The 18,772-nt window shown below is 50.1% G+C and overlaps 3 protein-coding genes; 1 reads left to right on the plus strand and 2 right to left on the minus strand.

Moving 5' to 3' along the window:
- Positions 1–3,429: 3,429 nt before the first annotated feature.
- FFUJ_02801 (related to krueppel protein) lies at positions 3,430–4,640 on the plus strand (the record flags this gene model as incomplete). XM_023574576.1 has 4 exons in its annotated part: positions 3,430–3,703; positions 3,764–3,968; positions 4,021–4,463; positions 4,513–4,640. The coding sequence occupies 4 exons, from the start codon at positions 3,430–3,432 to the stop codon at positions 4,638–4,640; spliced, it is 1,050 nt and encodes a 349-aa protein (XP_023427905.1).
- An 8,554-nt stretch (positions 4,641–13,194) lies between these two features.
- FFUJ_02802 (probable nuclear protein) lies at positions 13,195–16,827 on the minus strand (the record flags this gene model as incomplete). Its single annotated transcript, XM_023574577.1, has 1 exon — positions 13,195–16,827. One exon carries the CDS (start codon positions 16,825–16,827, stop codon positions 13,195–13,197), a length of 3,633 nt encoding a protein of 1,210 aa, XP_023427906.1.
- Positions 16,828–17,465: 638 nt separating this feature from the next.
- On the minus strand, positions 17,466–18,758 carry FFUJ_02803 (probable N-glycosylase/DNA lyase; the record flags this gene model as incomplete). XM_023574578.1 has 3 exons in its annotated part: positions 17,466–18,227; positions 18,281–18,590; positions 18,640–18,758. 3 exons carry the CDS (start codon positions 18,756–18,758, stop codon positions 17,466–17,468), a joined length of 1,191 nt encoding a protein of 396 aa, XP_023427907.1.
- Between the last annotated feature and the right edge of the window lie 14 nt (positions 18,759–18,772).

An 18,772-nucleotide genomic window follows, 5' to 3' on the forward strand; every position in this document is an offset into this window, starting at 1 on the left:
CAGACTCACGGAGCCCCAAACATCAGTGCTTGGACCCTACGGATGTGCTCGTGAGAGCTGGAGCGAAAGAGCAGACCGTAGAAAGTGCCAAGGACTTGCTAGGAAACATTGGCAACGTCGACAGCCAAGAGCAAATCTTATTCCGTAGCGGTCTGCGATGGCTGGTCCGACCACTTTCTGGGACCCCCTTTCGTTTTCGTCGTTGACCCATCCCAAGCAGCTTCCTTGTGGCCTTTTGCATTTCCCATGCTTGGTCAAATCAGATTCACGGCTTAAGACAGTTTGGTGTTATTTCCGTAGCAGGTCGAATGAAGAGGAGGGTCACCCGTATCGACGACTGGCTGTATCCGGGTCTTCATGCATCGCGGGGCGCCACTCCCATCATTGCTATAGCAAACGGGTGGGCCTATCGCGCATGTGCTCCGTATACCACTCCGTATCACAGAGGGCATCAAGCGTAATGGCTGCAAGTGGACTGTAGATAAACATCTTGTGTTGTCGACATTGATCAGGGAGGCATTTGGTTCATGCAGAACAATCTGTGGTCGGCTTGGTCCGTTTTGGCTGGATTATGGCGACTAAATGTTAGAAGAACTGATCGAGAAGGGAGGTAACATCCTGACTCTCTATGACTTTGGAAAAGGACCCCCGCATCGATCACTGGGTACTAATGGTAAGGTAGGTAGGGAAGTTAACGCGCCTACCTAATACGGTAGTGTATATTTGAATCGCGGAAGGGTTGTTCCTTCATACCAAATCGAGGGTAGGTACTCATTATGGCAGCACCTTTGGTTTTTTCCCTTCATCCCAAGGCACACTTTTCCGTCCATATCCAGAGGCTAGAGCAAAAGGCCAACACTGGCACACAGCAAATCACCCACACATAACTCTAATTGATACATGATACACGACACGGCACTGAGTTTGATCTCCCCGAAAAGTCATCCTAATAATCAGGAGCCGTTCCCCAATACGGGGGCGGCGTCAAGCTAGCAGAGGTACCACGGGTCAAATCTGAGCACAGGCAAAGCCACACGCGCCGAAACGTCAACTCTCAAGCGTTCAATCTAACGAAATGCCTCTACCAGCCAAGAACTACAGTACGTATTCGCAATGGATGACTGACTGAAAGACCGACATCAAACCCCATCGAGAAAACTACAATGTCGCAAGATTCCAACTGCACATAAGTTGGGGGCAAAGGGCTTCAACACCCGGCAGGCATGGCAGGAATTGTTTAGTGCCTTGGCCTGTTAATTATCCGCGCTCATTATCCGTGCTCATCGGATACTGATGCTGATACTACACCAAGATCATAGGCGGGCATATATGCAATGCTCTGTGGTGCCCCGCGAGTGTTGGAGTACGGCGCAACAGGGCAGGTGGAAAAGTAAATACTGAAGGGGACATTTGGAACTCCGTACTAGGGAAACCAAGCCGACTCGCGGCGTGCAGTTATGGCATCACTGCAACACCACTTTTGGGGGGTCATGATTCCAGTGAGAGTGAGAGTAACGCTGTCCCACCTCGTTTTTGGAGCAAAATGATGACGGCGATGCCAGAGGTTCTCAGGGTCTTGTCGTTTGTTTGGTCTTGCATGGCCTTGTGAGTGATGGACTGTTTCTGCCCTTGTCAGAGCCCTGTGGCATCTTTCAAGGGTTCACAACGTCAGTCAGTTGCCATCATATGCCAGGCTATCCTAGACAGTTGATGTCAATGCTCTTTTGTCACCCTCCACCGTGCGTTAAGTTATCGTGCATGCTCACGGTTTGGCGGATGAGCAAATATCAATGTCAACGTCAAGGCAATGCGATGGCATGGCATGCCTCTACTAGCCCCTAGCGTCGACCTCAAAGGCTGTTTCAATTCCTTCACCGTCTCGAGTTCCCGGCGTTTCTTGTCTCGTTTGTGAGTTCCACTCACACTTGCTGGAGTCGCTTTCTGACGTACCTTACGTCAGGGCTCTCATGGGTAAACACCCTTCCGCGACAAGGGCGTCTTGTGGCGGACGCCTCCCGTGGAGCTTTTGGCGGCTTTTAGCTCTTGTCAAGTATCTGGTACGTCTTGGGCTCTTCTTCCCACCCTTGGCATTGCTTGTTGACCTGGGATCCTGGCCATTCCCCATGACCAAGCGCACAACTCGACAACGCCCACTCAAATAAAATCCACTCAACAAGAAGCTCTCTGCAATCCATTCCCACAACACTAGGCAAGCCTATGCGGATCCTCGATGCTGCCGTTGAGTGGCTTGAAGGACCCTCGATTCCCACCCGCCGCCCGCGTCGCAACAAGTCACCTACAGGCACGCTTTCATTTGGCTCGCAGACCCTGCATATTATGATCCCGCCCTGTCTGTCGTCCACCTCAATTCACAGTCCAGTACGTACCCAAGATGCTCCCCGGCCTTGTAATTCATCTCAGACCCTCCACATCAGTGGCGTTCGTGAGTGCTTGGATAGCGGGGGTCCCTTTGCAAACTGCCGTCCGTAGCCTTACCCACTTCCACTTGTCTGTTCTCTTGTCAGTCTTCAGCTCTGAGGACACCCCTCCCATAGACATCCTATGCCACCTTGTGTACCCCCGTAATCCTTCTCATCTGCCATCGACGCACCCCTCCGAACAGAAGAACAAGTTAGCGGTGTTTGATGTTCATTTTGGTAGGATCAGACCTTGACCTGCTATTTGAATAATCAATTGTTTTTATTCCATCTTCAAAAATATTGATGGCATCATAGCAGGTGTTTATGTATTCTTTTTCTGCTGTCTCATGAATCTATCTCATCTCTGGTTTGGCATTGATAGACTTAAGGGTTTCTTCCAGGATTTCTGCTCCAAATCTCTTCGAAAGCCGCTGATCTTTGCGCTGTCTGCCACCGCGGACGCTACCATTTGGATGCCGTAGGCTGTCAAGTTAAGTCAAGTCAAGTTGTGGATTAGAGACTGTCTCCATCATCTTATGCAGCCCACAACCCCCTGGTTTGCTGCTTGACCTGGCTACTTGGTCCTACGACCCTACCTCATCGCACTAACCCTGTCGCCTCAGCCATTGTGAAAAGACGTCGGCCTGCCGATCACTTAGACCAGAGTCGTCACACCTTTTTTTTTTCTTTTCAGAGACGGGGGAACTCCACTCTTCTCCCGCAGCCCAGCCCGTTTCCAGAGATAGATTGACGCACGTCAATTCGCACCCAGACACTTAAGACTTCGCTGATCCCACCTTGGCCCCGACTCAACTCCCCATATCATCTCCAACCTGGACGGGATCTTCTGTCTCTGATCTGTATCACCGACTTGGCTTTTATTCTAGTTAGGATCCCGCATCTGATCAACAAACCTTTTCCCCCCCCTCTACTACGCTTCTGCCCACTGATCTATGTTTATATTGCACATCAACCACTACACTTCACATCACCACTATCACGTACCAATATGACCATGACGCTCGACACCACTCAGCAGCGGTTTGGGCCTTCGTTGAATTTCGACTATTCAGCGCCTGCACAACCGCCTGCATTCTCGAACCCATGGTCCTCTTCACCATCACAGCATCCTCCTGCGGGAAGCAGTCTCTTTGTTGGTAGCCAACCTGCCCTCAACCCAAGCATCATGGCAGGGAAGCCACCCCAAAGTCGTGCGAGCACCAGCAGCACTTCTTCAATGGCCTCATATGGAGGCGGGATGCCAGTTCCCAACACATCTGCAGGTAAGTTTTGAGATGCTAGCATCGATAACATATGATCAATCAACTGACAATACTGCACAGATCTTCTTAGCATTAACAGAATGCAAACAACATCTGCTGCTTATGGAGATCCTACTTACACCACATCTGCCTCTCCTGTCAACCACCAATTTGCACCTACATCAGCTGCCCCGTATGATACGCTGGGCTACGCACCAGCTCCCGTGCGCCCTCCACCCTTTGGGCTCGCTCCGGCTGATGACCACGCCAGAAGGTACTCGCAGCAGTAAGTATCCTCGACCCGACAGATCTATTTTCCTCACTCACACTATGGGCAGTAGCATCCAGGATGAACGGAGGAGCTTTGCAGATGCTCTCGATGCTAGCCATGGCATGCTGGCCATGAGCCAGGAGACACCTCGACCTATCTATGGCGCGCGAAGTGATCGATCCTCTGTTGATTCCTATGGATTCCCTTCTACCCATTCAACTAGCTCTTCTATTTCTTCCAGTGGTAACTTCAGCTCTTACTATGGCGACTCCGTTTCTGATTACTCGACTGCGGGTTCTGATATTGAGTCGGTGTCTTCGAGGACTCTACCCAGACCTCAGGGCCTGATGGGCTCACAAATCCCACCTGCGCCACAGTCCATGATGGGCCAGTTCAGCTCCAAGGTTTCATCCAGTACACAGAAGAAGCATAAATGCAAGGTCTGCGATAAGCGATTTACTCGACCTAGTTCTTTGCAAACCCATATGTACAGCCACACAGGCGAGAAGCGTATGTTCCCTTGCATCCAGAAGATACCACACTCGCTAACAAGATGCAGCTTTTGCTTGTGAGGTTGAAGGATGTGGCCGACATTTCTCAGTTGTTTCCAATCTTCGACGCCACCGAAAGGTCCATCGTGGTGATGCCCGCTCTGAGGCTGGCTCTGAGGACCATCACTCCGACTAAGGACGTTCTCCGATCAAAAACTTTCATGACGAGTACAGGACATAGGCAAAAGAGACTGGAACCTGAAGGGAGGCGACCCAACAATAGTCTAAGTGACCGTTTGGTTGGCAACAAATCGCATTGTTTTATCACCTGCAAATATTATTACAACATGGCTCAGCGCGGCATAGAGAAACGGGACAGAAAAGGATGAGAAAGTATGGGTGCGAGGACGAGGAGGACAGTGACGGTGTATACGATTCGAGTCTATCGCTTATGGTGCATGGGGTTCTTTGCCCATGAATTCTGGGGTTTACTATTGGTATTTTGGGATGGGAATAGGCGGAATGCTGGGCCGACCTACCGATACCCTTCCACGCGGCGTTTATGGAGTTGACCGAGCTACGGTCCTGTCGTTATTCATGTTTAGGCACACGAGGCCTTGAGCTTTACTTCGAAGCGATCGTTCATGCCCTTTTAGGGCACCTGTTATTCTCTCGACAATAAGGCACTGTGAGCCTAGGACATTACTGAGATGGACACAGACGAGCTTTTTAGGGGGAGGCTTGTACTACTAGTTTCATATTTTACGGTCACGATATACCCAGTCCGGACCATGCACAGCCTGGTCTGTCGATAATGGGCCAGGGGCTTTACAGGACAAAAGACAGACCATGGTGTTGGCAAGATGTGGGCACGACGATGAAGTTGATGAGAAGAGGTGCAGATTATAGAGTGCAAGCAGTCTTATAAGAATTACACTTGAGATGAAAACTTAAAATTAAGTTGGTATGGTGACATATGGAGTGATGTTTTTGAGCGCTGTGTCAACTGATGAGATGAATTTCCAAAGGTACAAAAATTTGTTTCACGGACACAGGGAAAAGAAGGGAACATTTCCATCGTGATGGGAATCTGTGAGAATGCCATATTCTGGTGGCAATGCACAGTTTTGGGACAAAACATGACTCGCCAGTAGATAGCAGCCCAAAAGAAAACCAGTCGTGCTGTGTCAAACAAGGATCGTAAAGGGGCTCAGCAATAAGCGCGAAGGCGGCTGGACGGTCTCCCACTCCCCTCCATCTCGCAGTCAGGTAACGAGATAGCCGCAAGAGAAGACCCTGGCCTGCGTCAAACGAGGCGAGGCGGTATTGCCGAGGGAGCTAATGTAGAGAGATAGAGAGAGAGAGACAACTGACAGATGTCAAATTCGACGTCCGAGCCACTTGTTCAATCGATGATAGCGGAGGTGGATGAATTGAGGACGAGCACTTTGAGACACAGACGCGTAATGCAGCCCCTATTCCTGCTATGTACCAGCGATTGTTGGAACTGGGACGCACGCAAATGAATTTGCAGCGACAGGAACATGAACATGAACAGGAGCAGACAGACAGGAGAGGAAGGACAGGAACAATTGGTTGACCATCCTTGCACCTTGTCTGTTATTGCCTGTCGATCATGACTGAGAATAGCAGACACCGGCGTTTCAAGTTGTGTACATCCCTACCGCAAGAGGCATCGTCATTGAGCCGATGGCATTGTCAAGACTGGACAAGCTTTGTGGGGGTGGAAAGGGAGGGAGGGAGGGAGTCGACGAAGGTGTTTGTAGATTAACTTTGAAAGGTGAGATTGAGATTGGGTTGGCTTGAGAACTGAGGGTCCTTTTGGAGTTTGAGCAAGGGGAACGACGTATCCGCACGTTAGGGGGGGGGGGGGGGGACCTGTACTGTAGAGCCCCCCCCCGGAGGATATGGTCCAAAGGGTTGAGCCTCGGTTTTGACATCCGGGGGTGAGTGGATGAGATGATGGCCCTTAGCATGCATTCAGTTTAGCTTGCGAGAGGTCCTGGATCGTGTTATTGGGTGCTGAACTGATGCTGCTAAAGAAGGGCTGTTAGAAGTCAACTAGAAGGTTTTCACTAGAGATGAACATTGAAATGAATGGTTCTAGATACGACGTTGCGGAAGCAAAGTTGCAATTGATTGATTAAGTCGAAACTGTTTCTATGTCTGTTTTCGCTCTATCATCGGTCGGTCGGTCAGTCAGTCAGTTCAGAGACTCCCTATTATCATTCATCTCTTGGCAGACCTAGCTTAACTGCTCATGGGGTTCAGTGGAGTCAACAAGGGAATTATCCATCTCCCCATTTGTCAGGGTCGATAATTCCCTTTTTTACCCTTGCGCTCATATTCCGCATTCCCATCATTCTCATTCCCCAACTGCCCCCTTGTCTTTTACAGCTGGCTCCCCATTCGTTAAACGCGTTACACCCTGTCTGTTGGTTGAAAATCGATCTGATTGCAAGCCACAAAACTGGGATGCTGGACAGCGGAAGAGAGATCTCGGTTTCAGCTCATGTCATGTCACCAAAGAAAGTTGCATTGCAATTGAAGATGGTCGGTCGCTGATGGCGCGTATAACTACAGTACTATGTTCTGCGCTGCCAACGGCTCGACAACTACTACACATGGGCGAGACTGATATGTAGTGTTATGGAACTGCTATTAGCCGACCGAGGCGCCCTGTTACAGACGATGCATGTGGGAGACTCTTCCTCCACTTGCGGGACGCTGGTTCGGATTACTCGATCAGTTCGTTGATAACGTATCCATCAACTCAATCATCCATGCCCTGCCTCTGTGGCAAAGGGGATGCGCGCGACATGACCAAAGGATGTATGTACATACATACACATAGTTCAACTGCAGTGTCCGCTGCGACAGTGGAGGCTGGCAGCCGAAATAGACGAAGGGGTTCTTGTGCTATAGACCCGGGGATGGTGTGCACTGTGCTTGCTGGAATAGCTGCTGTGCCATGTCGCGGCTTTGGTGATATGACATATGACGTCTCTCACGGCTGAGATGTGAGCGCCCGGGTCGCGGAACCCAAGAGATCCGGCGCCGCAATGACGGATTCACCTCCACGGCATGGGATGGGACTGGCCGATTTGTGAGACACAGTTCACAACGGCGCCCCGAGGCGGTGCAAACGACCTTCTTTGGGGGTGACCGGTTGAGAGAGTGAGTGCATGACTGTGATCAAGGACCCTTGGGGCGAATTCTTGGTGTCATGTTCCTCAACTTAGAATAGCAGAAATAGGTATGTACAAAGTTTAGCATGCATACATACTTGGGGAATTAGAGTACAGTACCGCCAAAGTCGTTTTATCGCCCCAATTTAGCACCAAAGCTCAACCCTGAAGCCGTTGACAAGTGGCTGCCCTGCTTATCCATCGCCTCCTTTCGACCCCAGCTTTTGCCTCACACAGAGTGCGTAATGTCGTCGTACGGATACAGTACTTACTTACTTTTAATGCTTACGATGCCACATGCTCTGTGTACTCATTATGCACCATTCGTAAGAGGAAGGAAAAGGGACCTCGGATTGATTAGAAGGATTCCGAAACAGCGATAATGACGGCGGTCGTGGGCCGAGCAATGACGTCGACGGAGAAATTAGACTCGTCGTCCGCGTTTGAGATTATGCCACGGACTCTGGCCTCTACGTAAAGAAGCGCCGATGATGGGATCTTCAGGGTCCTTCTTATTAGGGGGCTAGTACCAATTCAGCTTGGGGTCATGGACGAATGGATTGTAGAGAGTCAGGGAAAAGTCAGAAGCGGCAGCAATGGCAATAGGTAGCAATGGCAATAGCAATAGCAATAGCCGTAGCAGGGGTGGTGGCATTTCTCCTCGGTGTGTTTCCTCGGTCGTGACGTGGAGTGGGATAAGCTAGGTACGGAGTACGGAGCATGTATGTAACCAAATCAAATCAAATCAATCAATGAATCAATTCATCGGTTACGTTGTACGGAATTGGGCATGTATACAGACACAGCTGAGAAAAGAGAGGGTCGGCCGGTCACTGTGGGAAGATTAATGGGGCGTGGAGAGATTGGATAGATTGAGCGACTTGGACGAGAAACTTGTTTTCTCCTCTCCCTGCCTGCTTGTTCCTATCTTGCATCTACATCTACATGTACATACCTAGTTACGTGCGAGGAGGGAGAATGAATGGTTGGATTGGGCTTGTTTCTGCATGATGAAATAAATGCCCAATTGTTTTGCGGAATATGGAGCTATGCCATATTGAACCATCTGATATGTATGTATTGTCCTGCGCAAGAAGGCGGCGGTAGGTACAGCATAGTTACCTACTAGTTTCTTTCTGGCTGTTGGGATCGAAGTCAAGTTTGACAGTTGTAGCTACTCCTTACGTGCAGGAACACTGAATAAAATTAGTAGTTAGGCATCTAGCGGTTCACGTCCGTATCTGCGATTCGTGTAAGCCCACAATTCAGACTCCTACTAAAGGTATGTTGTGCTAGGCATTGAAGCCTCTGTCTGTGAGAGGGGGGAAAAAAATACAAAAAAAAAAAAAAACGTTGAAGTGTGATGGGGGCCGTGACGTCAGAGGCTGCGGTAAGGGTCCCCGGCTCCGTTGCTGCAAAGACCCGGCCGAGCTCCACCCGCTAAACGTCATCGATGAGCTTGTTCATTCGCTGCCGCAGATGGCCGAACAGGGACAAGCGCTGCGCACCCACTCTCTTCCCTTTTTGACTTTGGTGTGTGGAGAGAGTCAAGGTGGGGGCGTCCTCAGGGCGTGAGTGTAGAGGACTTGTCCAAGATACATGACAGGGGGTCACTGACGGGATTAATTTATTTGCGTTTAGTCTCTGATTGATGCCGGGACATGGGTGGGTTTTGACTGAAGCCGGGCTAGTCAGCCTACGCTATGCTTTTGAGCTAGGGTACAGTAACCAGTCAGTCACTCAGTCTGTCTGCCAGAGAACAGTATGTATGTATGTATGTATGTATGTATATACATACAGTAGAGGGAGGGCAGAGAATATCAGAAGCCGGTCCAGGGACAAACATCACCACTACTGTAGGCAGCCTCTTAATCCATAACGTCCCAATTGGTGAGTTTATTCATCGCTAGGAGTCTACTGGTGTCATCACGCATCCGCAACCAACACTCTACTCTACTATCCTCTATGGTATATACCACTCTGTGATGCGATGCCACTACATTATCACTTTCCGTGGTCACCTGTCGGGCTGGTTCCGGCAATACCACAGTACAGTCAGTGTGTGCTCAATGTAGCGTGAACCACCCATCACCAGAGCACACTCTCACAGCCTTGTCGAGTACATAGCTAGTAACGTGCTGTCGTCTTCTAAGTGGACACACAACGAAAACGAGGCCCATGGGGATGCTAACTCAAGTCAACTCCAGCACAGAACAGCCAACCAAGCTTCCCCCTTCTTGAACCATGCGAGCCAGCCCATCTGTCAATGGCGGACCCTTCCTCCTCGTTTTGCCACTCTAGGAACACTCACGAGTCGAAAGGGGAGAAAACCCAGGCTTGCTTTCCCATGCACACTGTGATACTGTATACACTCTCAGCCTTGGTCACCCAAAGTGGAAACAACACCAACCGCTCTATCGACGGATGTCTACATACCCGCATTCCCTCCAAACGCTAACGATACCTTGGGGCTTGGGGCGCTAGGTTTCTCGACTTTTCAAGCTAGCAAGCCTTGCGAGAGACACAAGGAGCAACAAGGTTGAGTGAGACACGAAACGAAACAAAAGAAAGTCTGCCAGTTCTTCCCTATCTCCTAGACTAGGCAGCCTCCCTCGTAGTTAAATGCCAGGCAACTGTTCTACCTGCTGAGACTGCTCCTTGGCTTTCACTGGGGCCCAAGCTTTGCTTTTTTCCCCAGCATTGACTTCTTCCGTAGCTTGCATTTGAGATGGTGTCCTTGCGCTGCCATTTCTACCATTCGGCTCCTCTGGCGGTGGATTCTGGCGTCCTCTAAGCTATAGGCTATTCTCAATCCAGCGCACCGCAATTCAGTCTCCTCCCCATTCCCCTGATGGCATTGCTGAGAATGCCATCCTCATTTTTCACTTGCTTACTCTATACGTATGACTGGACTCGAACAGAGAAGAGGACATGTTGTTCCAATCACCATATCAGACATTCAGGTGCTCAATTGACTATACACCTCTTCTCAGCCTAGTAATCATTCTAATCAATCAAAAATCTCTCATACATATGTGTGAGAAGAATTTGTGAGCCTCTAACAACCCCTGGAAGATCCACCCCGCTTTCTCTGGTTATCTCCAACTCCCTTCTGATACCTAGGTAGGTACTGTACCTATCATATCCTCTGTCACCTGACCCTCCCCTAGCTCTTCCTCGCTGACTAAATTAATCACTACCCACCTCTTAGCAGATTCATCTCCACATACTGCTCTTCTTCAAGGATAAGCAATTGGGCGGGGTTTAGGGCCTTTCAGTTGGTTGCTCTCCCGTCCCAGCGCCCAACCGATGTGACGTGTAAATCCAGTACTGTCCAGTTCTGCCTTGGCTTTGACAATCGCAGTGAGAGACTGTCAAAGGGTAAGATATTGTGCCAAATCCGTTCATTCTGCGCCCTGGCTCGTCCAAACCTCAGCCTCCTCGAGGAGATCTGCACGGCTTTGATCTAACCATCAAATAAGCAACCATTGCGGCCGCACATCACAACCACTTGAGAGCTACAAGCGCGGATTAAGGTGCTGGATCATAGCCAATATTCAACAAAAGCAAGCCTCAAAACAAAAAAAGTTAACGGCGTCTAAGCTCGATTGTAGGTGAGAGACAGCCTTCCAACTTGGTTCAGCTGGCCTCGAGACCTCGACTACTACTTGTTCTGTCCTCCTACATAGTGTTAGGGCGATACAAATCCTGAATCTGACCCAATTATCCCCAGAACCCGCTTTCTCACAGCAGCTAAGATGTGGGTTGGATTGGTTTACAAGAGATAGCTTCAATCATGGATGCTATGAAATCATCGTGGACAGAAGTGTTGTTCTTACATCCTCATCACCCTTGGCAAGTGTCTGAGGACCAGTGGCTGGCTTCCAAAGGCTGCAAGACCACTCCGATGACTTGGCAGACATCAGCAACGATAACATCGTGCATGATGCCAGCCGGTCTGCCAGTGTGAGGTGAAGAAGTTGGTCTGTGAATGGATCCCGTTCCATCTTTTGGACAACAGCTCCCAAGCGCGAGAACCAAGAGCTTGAGACAATATCCATATCCCTTGTTCCTCTCCCTTTCAGAAACAAGATACATTTGCATCTTGTTAGCTTGTCACTTCTGACGACCCAGCAATGCATTAGGGTGCATGCTAAAGGCAATGCTTACACGCGGAGCACGGCACATGAAGCACAACAAAGCATCATGATGAGAATTCCACCTTGAGCCTTGTGCTGAGCATGCACACCAAGTGTCTCCACCAGAAGATCCAACAAATGCCCACGTGCAATAACAAAGATGATAGACACGCCTTTACTCTGTATGGAAAAAGAGAGACGTACGTGGTATTCAGCCAGATCCCCCCTCCGCACATAGCCACTCAGAGGCACAAGGGGATACTTAGTGAGTGTCGATCTCACCGTGCCTCCCCCTCCACATCAAACTTGCGCGCGTTCCTTGCTGGTATTGTCGACTCAATACCCAACCGCCTTTGGCTTGTATTCAGAACCAAGAAAATGTCGAGGGAACAATTCCGTGACACGATCCAAAGGTTGGGCGGCACGGGCCCCTTCTCCTTCCCCTCTCCCCTGACTCAAGGCGAGGACGACAGGAAGATGGGGAGATCCCTATGGATTGAACTCTGCATCTGCCGGAGTCTTGCTCAAAAGTTCCTCTTGAAGTGTGGATGAGCCGCGGGCCCGGGCGTTGACTACCGAAGAAATGCAAATGGTTCCATCCGTGCATGATGGCCTATCAGTTCGATGATACATCCTGATCTGTCTGCTCTGTTGAAGTCATCACACCTACGGTGTAGGTAGAGACAAAGTCGTTGGTATGGATAGCCAATTTAAGCCAGCCTTCCATGGCTTTGGGGACCTTTCAAGCCCAAGCGTTCGGCTGAGATTCATGGCGACCTGAAAGGTAACATGCTCAATTCGCCAATGTTACTTTCGGCTGCTGACTTATGGAGAATCCTCTTGGTGAGAGGACTGTCAATAAATCGCCGCCAAGCTAATGCCTAGCTAAACTGCTGCCTTCGGATGATCGTCGCTCTTCTTAATGATGAAACCACCAGCTCGGTTGAAGGACCCAAAACTCTGCTTCATCCCTGTAGCTGTAACGAACATGCGAAGTCGGAGGCTCCGCTGTGAGGTAAGGTGAGATGAGAATTGAAATGAGTGCTACACCAGTCTTGGCAAATCATCCGTTCATTTGACCCGGAGAGCGGTCAACACTCAGATCATTGTTAGGTAAAAGGGGTTGGGAAGCAAGCGGACATCGTTCACATGGTTATGAGATAGGAGATTAGCACTCGGTGCAATGCAACTAGACATTCGAAACATTGAAGCCGTTTTTATTATCTATCAGAACGCCCTGACGCATGCAATGTCCCCCTTTCAGCGTACCGCATTTCGAATTACTAACCTCCCTATATCCATCCATACCTAACGCAGGAAAAGAAAAGTCCTTGGAATAAACCCCTGCTATCACCAATGGAAGTATCCTCGTGAGGTCAATCTTCCCTGCCTATACAAATTGTTACAGCACAATCGCCAGCTCCGGTCTATCCATCTTGTCTTCATCAAGATTTGGGTAATATGGCACCATCGCGTCAGCCCCCTGAACGTATGCATCGTTGTACAAGCGCCAGTATGGGGTTCTGACCTTTCTTGCTGGGTGGAACAGGCCTGCCCAGACGTAGTTGAGCACCAGGCCTGGCCCGACTGCCATTCGAATGGCCTCAATGGCCTCCACGATACGATCGATGACGTGTGGGCTAGTCTCGAAGAGATTTGGGTACAGAAGGTTGAGGAGATGCACCATAGCGTCCTCACATCCAAGACCAACCACGCCCAAAGCAATATGCTTGACGACGGAAGCTGCCGTTTGACGGTGGACCTGATCACGGTCGATGAGAGCGTCTTCCAGTAAGGGAGTCACTGCGTAAACGTAGTCCTTTGCCATCTCGCCAATATACTCGAAAAGGAAGGAAAGTGACTTGAGGACACCATTCTGCACGTTGAGCTCTGGTACACGATACTCGTTCATGAGAGCCGGAAGAACTGTAAAGGGAGCACAAGTTTCGGCCACGATACCAATGGCAACAGCCGTGTTTACACGGGACTGGCGCTCCTGCACGCGAAGGTTGTTCAACAGAGTTGCCAACACATCCTGAGGACCAATAGCTTTGGCAATGAAACCAAACGTATTGTTCGCAGCTCGTCGAATTCCCTTCTTGTGAGCCTTGAGCATATCGAGCAGTTCAAAGCAGATTCGCATCCATTCTCGGGCATTGACACTCTCAGGTCCCCGATCCGCAATACGGCCAACAAGGTCAATCGTATTCTCCTGAACCTTTTCGTGACGGTTTCGCAGGATAGGGGTCAGTCGTGGTAGCAGCTCCTTGATGGGTGGTTGCATCTGTGCAATACCAACAACTGTGACAATAGACCGCAAAGCACCCAAGATAGATCCGAGAACTTCGGGATATTCTTCGCCCAGATACTCGTAGAGCACAACACCCAGTTTACCCATGAGGGCGTCCTCGCCACACTGCTTCATAACCATAGCAATTCGAGAGATCAAATCTGCGGCCTGTTGTCGAACCGTCGCCGATTTGTTGTTGAGTCGCCATAGAATAGTACTGACGATTTGAGGGATGTAGGGCTTGCAGCGGGTTCCTAGGGCATTGACAACAGAACCAAAGCCGTTCAGCATGATAATATCTTCGACACTCTGCTCCTGAAACGCGTGAAGGATACCGTCCACAAGCCGCTCTTCTAGGCGCTCGCCGATATCTGCTGCACCCAAGCTTGCAACGATCTTCTCCACCGTTTCGACAGTCATTTTTCGGTATGGTTCGCTCTCGTCCTTGAGATTGTTGACGATCCTCTCCACGATTTCGCTGACTCCAACCTTTTGGCCGATGTCGACAGTTGTTTCCACCACCTGTCGATAGTTTCGCTTATCCAAGGCCATTCTTCGTACCCAGAAGCTCTTGAAAAACTCGTCCAAAACGTGTTCCTTAAGGTATCCTGCAGTGACACCATCCGTCCCTGCGCACTGAGAGACAACCTTGAGAACCACCTTCTTCATTTCTTCGTCGGGTGACGAGAATTCGCGAAGCAGGATCTCCATAATTTGGCTGGTATAATAGTTGGCATACTCCTCGTCCATCAGGGGGATGATGTATCCAACAGCCTTGAGAAAACCAGCAAGACCTTTGCCCCGCTGCTTGCGAGCGCCCGTCCATAGAGGGTTAAGGATGTCATCGAAGCTCTCGATACCATAGGGGTTAGAGGCCTCAGCCAATGCGGCAATGGCCAGACTGGTGACTGTCCTAACCTTTGTCTGTTCGTCGTTGAGGTTGGGCCCAATACACTCAACAAGACCCTTGAGGTGAGGAAGCACGGCACAGCCCATTAGAATAGGGATTTGCTGAACGATCTTCACACCCGTGTGGCGAGCTTGCCATGACTTCTTGCTTCTACAGACAGCCCTGAGGAAGGGTAGCAAAGCAGGGATGCCAAGGGCTGATGCTACCACTGCAAAAGCTCGTGCTGTTGTGTTCCGGACGTATTCGTCGACGTGGTCAATATCGGGTCGCATAGTGCTAATCATGGTAGCAAGACCAGCAGCCTTGCTCAGGTTAGAAATGATTTCGCGTCCCTCCACTCTCGCGTAGTAATCTTGGTCGATGAGCAATGGCTCGATAACGACCAGGATCTTGTGGACATAGGGGCGCACAAGGTCGTCAAGCTTGTAGAGAATTCGGTCAATAACTTTCACCAGCAAATGGCGCTCTTGGTCTTCCAACGTCTTCTCCATGAGAAGGGGCAGGATTTGGTCAAACAGAGGACCAGCTCCGAATTGCCTGGCATTATCGGTAATCTGGCGAAGAGCAGTCTTCCTCATGGGGGGAGTACCGTTCTTGATCTTCAGCAGAAGCCTCATGATCTTCCTCTCCTTCAGCTCTTCAACCGTTAGAGCATTCTCGTCAGAACCATCGGTGAGCTTTCCGAAATACGCCATGTCTTCGGCTTTAAAGAACTGTAGGTCGCCTACGCCGGGAATCTCAGCAGGCATTGGCTTTCCACTGAAGCGTACTTGTTCAGGATCTTGCATCATGAAGCCTGATTGGGGAGCAGGGGTAGCCATAAGCTTGTGTGCTGGAGCGCGGACAGGTTCGTAGCCAGGGGGGGGCTCAAGGATCTTGTAACCCTCGCTTTCGCCAGGAAGGAGGAGGTCGAGTTCCTCGTCACTGAGAGGCATATTTCGACCAATATCGGTACCAAAAGTTGTTGGCAGAGTAGGTGCGGATGATGAGTGCGCAGGAGTAGCTAGCCCTGTGTTGCCCATGGGCGTAGCAGAAGGGGCCTGATCCCATCGCGAACGCTTCTTAGAAACCTCTGCTCCAGGCGCAGGAGCTTGATCCCATCGTGAACGCTTGGGCTTCGCTGCCTCGCCGGCCTCAGCCGTATCATCCTCGGCGGGTGCCGACGACACATCCCATCGCTTCTTGCGCTTCCGAGCAGTCGAAGAAGCATCGGCAGCTTCAACCTCGACATTACCATCGGTTAGCATGGGCTGTGCATCGACGTCATCACCAGTCTTGCCCTCCTGCTTCGCTTTGATGGCTTGCAAAACGCGCTGCTCCTCCCTTTCTAGTTCACGAGCCTCCATAATCTCGCGGTAACTGGCGCCATTCTCAGAAGCGCCAGCCTGGCGATTCTCGGCAAAGGGATCGGCGCGTGTGGGAGTGAGGGCGCGATTGAATCGGCGCTTTTGATAATCTGTCTCACGATCGACAATTCGACCACTCTTCTCGCCTTTCCCAGCAAGGATATCATCTTCCTCCACGCCACCTCCACGAGCGAACTCATCAATCATCTCTCGCGATGCGGTATACTGGCCAACTAGCCGTCGCGTGTCGTCACCATCGCCCATGTCTTCATCGTCGTCACCCATCGGTAGCGAGGTGTGATACCCGGAAAATCTATCAGCTCCATCACGATCGTAGAGGGTACTGTCGGCGCTGTCGGTCAACTTTTGCTTAGTATCGTCGACTCGCTGATTTGCTGCATCAAAGGTTCGCGAACCCTTGTTACCAGCAGAGGCGGCATTTCGCTCCTGCTGGAGCTTCTTGATGGTCTCGAAATCTGCGTCAGACATTTTGAATTATGACATTCGCAGCTTCATCCCGGTTCGAGAGGACAAGGGGCGCTCGAGGCGTTATCGTCGCGCATGGAGAGTTGAAAGTAGATGATGGGTGGTCGCAAAATTACACTCCTTGACGAAGCTTTCCTAGGTTGGGGGGCGATCTTCTCCACCCGAGTTTTAGCCGCCTGCTTAGATTCATGCATGTGCCCGCTTACTGGAAGAGGCAAATTGTCAACAATGCTTTGACCTCTGGTAAGAAGTATTACACATAACGAATAGCGAACTTGGAGTAAAAGGAGCTTTAGAATTGAAATATTATGACGAAGTGCCCCTTGAACTTGCATGTATCTGAGGTCGCATGTCGAAAAACGGCGAATCGAATCATACCATACATCATCCTGTATTCTGTACCTCAAGCAGGAAATACGTAACGTAGCCATGGCATAGTGCCAAAGTTCCTCAGATTCAGGGGAAATATAATTATCTGCTTGTGGTGCGTCTATAGGCTTAAGTCTTATCATCTAAGACTCGCACTCACCAACCCACCCTTGCAAACCAAGTATTCCATATTTATAGATTGCCTAACTTCGACATAGCAGCCATTAGATCTACTTCTTGGACTCATCCTAAGTAGACGTTGAAAGATGCTCTTACGAAGTGCGCACCCGTTTTGACCTTCTCATCTGTTTGACCTCCCCCAACCCTTGCTCATCCGTGGGTTCAATGACTGGTGTTTCTTCCTTTACCAATGTATCACTGTCGGTAATCGTGATAGTCTTCTTTGTCTTTGATCTGGTATGTTCTGTGGAACCATGCGCCGCCAGTTTGATCACAGTAGGCTCGTCCTCTTCTTTTGCAGCCTGAGCTGCAAACTCTCTCAAATCAGCGGTAAAGAGAACTGAGTGAGCCCAGCCGGCAAACGGCCCCCAGAGGCTTCGGAAGTGGTCCCCAACAGCCTCATAAGTGGCCTTGTTCAATGTCTTGGCCTTTGGTTTTCCAAACTTGTAGTCTCGCTGAGCGATCTGCCAAACATGGGTGTCGACAGGAACTGCCTCTCCCCAGCCGAGGCCCATGAGGCATACACAGTCGGCAACTTTGGGACCAACCCCTTTCAGAGTGAGTAGTTGCGCAAGTGCCTCCTTGTAGCTCGCATGCTTCTCCTTCGGTACAGGCGTTGTGTTGAAGCCTGGTAGGTCAGGATTTCGGAGGCTTTCCAACCAGGTTTCAGGCTTCTCGTTGGCAACCATCCGTGCTGTTTCAGCAATGTACTTTGCCCTATATCCGAAGCCTAATTCTCGAAGATGCGATTCAACATCATCTCCTGTAAGGTCTTGAGGTGATGGGAAGTCATGGAATGGCTCGTCACCCATGTATGCAATGAGGGGACCGTAATTCTGACACAGCTTGTGCACCTTGAACACCCGATCAATTATGATTCAGACCTTGGCAAACGATCCACACTCACCATTTGTGATATCCGCGTGATATTGTTGTTGCTGCTACAGATAAAACATATCAATGTCTCCCAGGCATCTTGACCGAGAATTCGAACCCCTTTAAATTGGGGAGCCCTCTTTCTAAAGTTGGCATCAGCATCTGACCATTGTTTGTACAGCGGTTCGAGACTAGTATCCAGGTTGAAATAGTGCCTTAGGAGAGCCTCTGTGTTGTTGGGTGCTCGCGTTAAAGGTTTGGGTGCTGGAAAGGTGACCCGATAGTGTAGATGAGTTGAGTCCTGCTTCAAGTGAAGAAGTCGACCATGCAGAGTGCAGGTCCTGAAAGTGTTAGCATAATTGACATGCTACAGTTTGGACAGTAACTTACCATTCATGGTTAATCTGTTGCCATCTAAAAGACTGCCCACATCTCAAGGTGGTGTTGATACAAAGCTCCCCTAGAGTAACAGGCAATTTATGCCAATCCGTCTTACCCACGACAGACATTGAGAAAAGGATTC

This window comes from Fusarium fujikuroi, chromosome FFUJ_chr03 (assembly GCF_900079805.1).
Source record: "Fusarium fujikuroi IMI 58289 draft genome, chromosome FFUJ_chr03".
Lineage (NCBI taxonomy): Eukaryota > Fungi > Ascomycota > Sordariomycetes > Hypocreales > Nectriaceae > Fusarium > Fusarium fujikuroi.